Source organism: Populus alba, chromosome 17 (genome assembly GCF_005239225.2).
Source record: "Populus alba chromosome 17, ASM523922v2, whole genome shotgun sequence".
In the NCBI taxonomy this organism is placed as follows: Eukaryota; Viridiplantae; Streptophyta; class Magnoliopsida; order Malpighiales; family Salicaceae; genus Populus; species Populus alba.
In genome coordinates, this window is record NC_133300.1 from 15,352,056 (window position 1) to 15,358,738 (window position 6,683).

At 33.8% G+C, this 6,683-nt stretch overlaps 1 protein-coding gene across 1 annotated transcript; it reads left to right on the forward strand.

Moving 5' to 3' along the window:
* The first annotated feature begins 834 nt into the window (after positions 1–834).
* Positions 835–6,042, forward strand: LOC118053523 (DNA-directed RNA polymerase 2, chloroplastic/mitochondrial-like). The gene is made up of 7 exons (XM_035064805.2): positions 835–1,923; positions 2,814–3,035; positions 3,125–3,258; positions 3,352–3,418; positions 3,589–3,647; positions 5,243–5,360; positions 5,570–6,042. Exons 1-7 carry the CDS (start codon positions 1,108–1,110, stop codon positions 5,774–5,776), a joined length of 1,623 nt encoding a protein of 540 aa, XP_034920696.2. The 5' UTR covers positions 835–1,107; the 3' UTR covers positions 5,777–6,042.
* The last annotated feature ends 641 nt before the right edge of the window (positions 6,043–6,683 follow it).

Here is a 6,683-nt window from a genome sequence, read left to right on the forward strand (position 1 = left end):
AGAGTTTTTCAATTTTCCTTCTTTTGAAAATGATTTGTAAATAAGCTGAATGTTTTTTCTTCCCCTACATTTGTGGTTGGATTGCTCCAAGTTCACTCACTATTTTTAAATTCAATAAAAAATGGTGTTTGATTATTATTATTTTAAAATAAAAAAAATAAAAACAATGAAAACAGAAGAAATGTATGGACATATAATTTATGTTATGGATTTTATATATTTTCTTTTATTTTTTAGTTAAGTATATTTTTATTTTTATTACTAAACAAACACAACATACTTATAATGATGCATTTCGAAAGGTATTTCTCTAATAAATTAAATTAATTTAGTAACAATTTTTTTTATAAGCCTGACAAATTGTCGCTTTGGTAGGCACGCTTTTAAATAGAATATGAATTTCGGAAGGTATTTCTTTAGTAATTAATAAACTTCCATACTTTCTCTTAGCTTTATATTTAGTAATTAATAAATTTCTTTAGTAATTAATAAGCCTAACAATTTTTATTATTAATAGCTTTATATTTACAACTATATAAACACATAAATATTAATATATATAATCACTTACTCCAAAATTGGACTTGCTTCGTTTGTAACTGGTTTGAGACAAAAAATAATAAAATTTAATTCTACATTCCTAATTATGATCTGCAAATTACAAACAATAAAGATTAATAAAATTATATGCCAAAATTATTTTTCTTTGTTATTTCAAATTGGCCCAACAATAAAGAATCCACCCAGGACTTGCAATTTATAGCCCCAAGCCCTTGGAAACTCTTGAGATTATACAAATGCCCCTTCTAGTCCTAGATTCATGGCAACACAAGACGATTTAGCCAAAAACCCCAAAGAAGGTTTATGCAGGGTTTAAGGCGGCCGGTATGCTAATACCACTACCGTACCTCTCTATGAACTCATTTCTTTTCTCAAGCTGCATTACCCGCGCATTTCAATTCATCTCTCAATCACTTCAATTCCATTTTTTTTTTTAATTTCCTTTAATTAGAGGGCCAGCTCCCATATATTTTCTACCAAAAATTTTGATCCTTTGATTACTTTTGATAAGAAACCCACAATTCTATCTCTAAACCATCCACAGTTATGTGGAGAAACGTCGCAAAACAAGCCAGTTTGAAATCCCAATCAAAGTCCCTCAATTTCCCTTCATTTCCAAGAACTTACAGCTTTTTAGGAGCCTCTAAAGAACCCGTCTTTTTTGAGAAACTGAAGTTCCATTCGCTTAATAACACAAGTCCACGACTGAGTTTTCGAGCAATTGGCGAAATATCAACCCGTGAAGATTTTATGGGAAAACCCAGTTTTATTTTTTTGAGAAATAGTGATAGTACTAATGGGAATCGGTGTGCTGGATTTTGTCCAAGAGGGTATGTGAGTGTAGCTGAGGCAGTGTCATCAACAGATGTTGAAGATAATGTGTCTGGTGCGGATGAAGTGCAAGAATTGCTGCCAGAAATGAGGAAAGAAGAGGAGAAAGAGGAGCACTTTAGGAGGAGGAGGCTACATGCTAACCCTGGAATAGGGTCAAGGAAGCATAGGGTCTTAAGGAGTAGGCAAGTGAAGATTGAGGCGGAAGCATGGGAACTGGCAACGAAAGAATATAAGGAGCTTTTGAAGGATATGTGTGAGCATAAGTTGGCTCCTAATTTGCCATATATGAAGAGTTTGTTCCTTGGTTGGTTTGAGCCTTTTACAGATGCAATTGCGAAAGAGCAGGAGTTGATTAGAACGGGGAAGAGTAGGCAGGGTTATGCTCCGTATTTTGATCTGTTGCCAGCTGACAAGATGTCTGTTATTGCAATGCATCAACTCGCAGCAATGGTAATGACAGGTGGGGAACATGGATGTGCAAGAGTTGTGACTGCTGCTTGTATGATTGGTGATGCAATTGAGCAGGAGGTAAGTAATTTTTAATGTTTTATATTTACTTGCGGTTTGATTTGTAGACAGAGGATAATGAGTGCCCATATAAAAATATTGAAAGATAAGGGAAAACCTAAAGTTTCTTAAATTTACTTTTAGACAACCTTCATCTGAGGTGATGAACTAGGAAGAAAGATGAAAGTTACTATGTACAATTATGAGATAAAAATCAGCTATGGAGCTAGTAGTGCCTGGAAAATTAGATTTTGAAGTTACGTTCCGTAAAGTTTTGTCGAATGTTGAATGGGGTTTTTCTGGATTTCTTTTTTATATATTATTAGTTTTTACTTTCAGTCCAAGTTCTTCTGCTGTTCATGGTTCCAGGGAGGACACTAATGTAGGTACGAAAAACAATGTAGTGTAAGATCCTTTAGATTGTAAGTTTTTACAATTTTTTCATTAAGTGTTCAACTTTACATATCACGGGCCTTATTAGGACGCCTTTATTTTTTGAGCTACAATTTCTTCAAAGCATGGGCATGGTGGACTCGTAAGAGTGACATTCAACTTTCCTTTGTCATTATGGATTTATACTTTTGCATTTCCCTGTTGGGGACAGCAATTATCTTTATCATTTCAATTATGTGTGTTCTTGTTTGTGCCTTTGTTTAAGTTTTTTACTTAGTTTAGACTTTAAAGGCACGCGTGACACTTTGCTCTACTGTCTCTTCTGACTATGGGAGTTGCTTCCTCTTTTCTTTTCCTTTTTTTTTTTTTTTTTTTTTTTTTAAAAAAAAGGACTTTAGAATGCAGAGATATTTAGGTGTACCATTCTTAATCCATGTTTTGGACCTCCTAACTCTTCAGTCTTGTTCTCTTTCTTTGAACTGAGGACTGAATCTGTAACAGTTTCTGTGATGAAACAGATTAGAATACACAGTATCTTGGAGAAAACAAGGAAGAAAAAGGAAAAGGCTAATGATAGCAAGAATGGTGTAGAAGGTGAATCCCCTGCTGTCATGAAGGAACAAGAAAACCTAAGAAAAAAGGTTACTGATTTGATTAAAAAACAAAAGCTGCCAGCTGTGAGGAAGATTGTGAAGGGGAAGGATGATTCAAAACCATGGAATGCAGATGCTAGGGCTAAGGTTTGTGTGCTTGTAATCATTGATAAAGGCTAATTTTCTTGAACAAATGTATCGTGTACGAATTTGATTTCTGTCCTTGCACTTTGCAGGTTGGAAGCCGTCTAATTGAATTGCTGTTACAAACTGCTTATATACAGCCTCCCTGTGATCAGTTAGCTGATAGTCCATCTGAACCTCGACCTGCATTTGTACATACATTCAGAACTGTGTCATATGAAAATAAGTATGGAGTCTTTAATTGACTCAATGTACTCAATTTATCTTTTCTTCCTTGTAATTGCTCCTAACTGATGCACAATGGCCTTTTCTTAAACAGGAAGGGCGCGAAAAAATATGGTGTTATACAATGCGACCCACTAGTCCTCAAAGGCCTAGAGAAAACTGTGAGTAACCCTGTTATACTTTCAAAGCAGATAGGTTAGTTTCTAGATTTTAGAGCTGAAACAGATAAGATTTGTAGGCAATTTCCATGGTGCCTCTTAAGTTGCAGATGTTTGTCTTTCATTCTTTTTTCTTGCGCAAGAAGTCATAAAAATGTTGTTTCTCCAAACAGGCTAGGCACATGGTGATTCCTTATATGCCAATGTTGGTGCCACCACTTAGATGGAGAGGGTATGTTAACTTGTTTTATATTTACATTTTTTCCACGATTGTCTTGTTTTAATTTTATATTTTTTAGTTGGATATATTCCAAGTTCAGAACTATTAACAAAGTGTTTTGGTTACTTCTGCTTGATGCCTGGAGCTGTTTTCAATTTTCATGTCAAGTTAAATGCTTAAAATGGTATAATAGATAAAGGGACGAATCTCTGATTATAAAGACTGTAATTCCAATCCCAATTTCAGCTAATTGAAATTAACATTTCAGCATGTTTCAAGGCTCTGCGTCTCCATTTCTGTAACCTCCATTGGAAGGGAAACTAATTGTCTTGCAGGTGTTTATTGAAAACATGGTGAATGTGAGATATGAGATGGAAGGTTTTGTCTAGGATTCTCAACAAAACAGAGAACACTGTCTTTAAACATTGAAGAGCATTTGCTAATCACAGCCATGTCTAATACCGGAAAATTAACATTATTGCCACAGGCAGGAGAATTTAGGGATTGCTATGGAATTCTTTATTATAATGTTTTTTATGTTAAAGGGAGAGGTATACTTCATGGAAAAGAATGGTTGGCAGTTAGAGATAAAATATAGAGAAAGAAAAGGTGTTAGGTTTTCTACAAGGATGCTGTGGTGGATTATTTTAGCACAAGAAAACAGAAGAGTATCAAATTGTTGTTTTCATGTGAAGTCAGACATGTAGTTAATTTAGGATTAGGATAGTACATAGAGAACTTGATTGAAGTAGTTTAGTTTCTTTAGGTGAAGATTCATATATAGGTATTTATTTCAAATTTCAAATGTGCCAGAAGCGCAAGGAGACAACAGATGATTACATGGGAGAAATGGCACAGACAGATCTCTGCTGTCAAACTGAGATTTTTGAACCTTATTGTTTGGCAAGTTAGTTAGGATATGTTTTTCATGGACTTCGGTTAAGTTTTTCATGAATAGGTGATCACAATCCTCATTGGAAAAACTACACATGCTTTGGAATATGAAGAGGCCTCTATGGCAGCTTCTGCCATTCAACCTATTGCCTTTAAATCTGATAAGCTCCCTAGCGCTTTTGGTTGTAAATTGCCCATTAGGACTGAGATTCCTGGGCACACTTTCTATCTACAAAAAGAAAAGATTTAAACCAGTGATTGCACTCTGAATATCTTAATTTGATCAGATTGAGCATCAGATGAAAACCGTTTCATGAATTGGTTTTGGGGAAAGAGCACTTTGTTTACTAGCAAGTTTATAGTGGTCTTGGCTCTTTCACTCAATCATCATGCAAGTTGCAGGAGGCACATTAGCATAGTCCCCACTAAAATTAATTTTAGATCCTTGTATAAAAATTTGGAAGATACAAATTCTTCATACATGTTCTTTACATACGCTACTTTAATTTGGCATTTAATGAGTTTGTGGTTGGATCCTGGTTCCCATGTAGTTGTAGCAACTCTTAACACCATTGCTTCTAGTAACAAATCAGGACCTGGCATTTAAGTAGCTTTTTGGTGTGTTCTAAGCTCTTCTTAGATAATTGTGTCATAGCTTGTGATATTTACCTCTCTCTTACTCATGTCGAGCATAACCTCAATGCCCTTTGCAGTTATGATAAAGGAGCTCACTTGTTCTTACCATCCTATGTCATGCGGATACATGGTGCTAAACAGCAACGTGAAGCAGTTAAGAGGGCACCTAGGAAGCAGCTACAACCAGTTTTTGAGGTCTGTACACATTAGATGCATTGCATGGTTACTGATGCGTATTTTATTGTTTGAACTAAATCATCTTTTGGTACTAACATGTGATGTTCTGTGAACAAAATCTTATACTGATAATTGTGTATACCTTCACATGCTATCACATGTGTAGATTTTACCAGCTTAGCTTCTGGTTTAACAAGGATTCTCTTTTGTTTGAATTAATTTTCCAGGCCCTGGATACACTAGGGAATACCAGATGGAGGGTAAATAAGAGGGTACTTAGTGTTGTTGATAGAATATGGAGTAATGGAGGCTGTCTTGCTGATTTGGTAGACCACAGTGATGTGAGTATCTTTTCTAACTTTCCTCAATGTAACTTCTTAACCACCAAAGCAACACCCATTAGCCACCACCACATACAGAAAACAAAACACTAACAACCACCCGATAGCCACATTTGAGATTCACCATTACAAATCAATCCATACCAGCAATAACCATATTCTCTTCATTTGTATGAGGATCATAACAACACAGGAAATCAAACTCTAAGAGAGACATGAAAGAGAATGGAATTAAATAAGGAGTCTTCTGCCAAATTTCCATTTTGTAATTATTATTTTTATTTGTATTTTTTTTACTTCATTCTTCTATCTTAATTAAAAAAATCGTAATAAAAAAATTGAAGTAATTTTTTTTTTATAAATGACATCAACAGACAAGTTATCCAACACTAAGTCAGCGTTGCTACCTGCATTATTAACAACTTAACTTGCATGATCCTGTCAAGCATGGTGGTGATAAATAACTAAATCTTTTGATTATTTGAATTTCATTTTTCTACTTTTATACTTGTTATTCAAAATTGTCATTAATATTATTTTTTATGCCTATAAAATAAATAAATAAATATAATAGAGAAAAATCCCATCTTTCATTTTATTCTATATATTTTTACTTATCAACTAACTTTCTCATTAATATTTACCAACTAATCCTTTTTATTATTTATCAAACTTGCCAAAATTTGTAAAAAGTTGAGATAAGTGTTTGGTTGACCTTTTTACATTAAAAGGTTTAGCATTGCATGTTCATAGTTTTTTTTTTTATATATATATATTCTAGTCTTGATTAATCTCCATATTAAAAAAAAGAAATAGATTAACTTTATTTTTGTATTATGTTTTTTACTTAGAAGATATGTGTGTGATCTCAATTTCATCTATAAGCTAAGCTAGTATTGCTTGCATTTATATCATGGTTATCTAGTGTCTAACCTTAAATTTACAGTTATAATGGACTCAATCTTAAGTGATATTTTTAAAATCAATCATAAACATAACA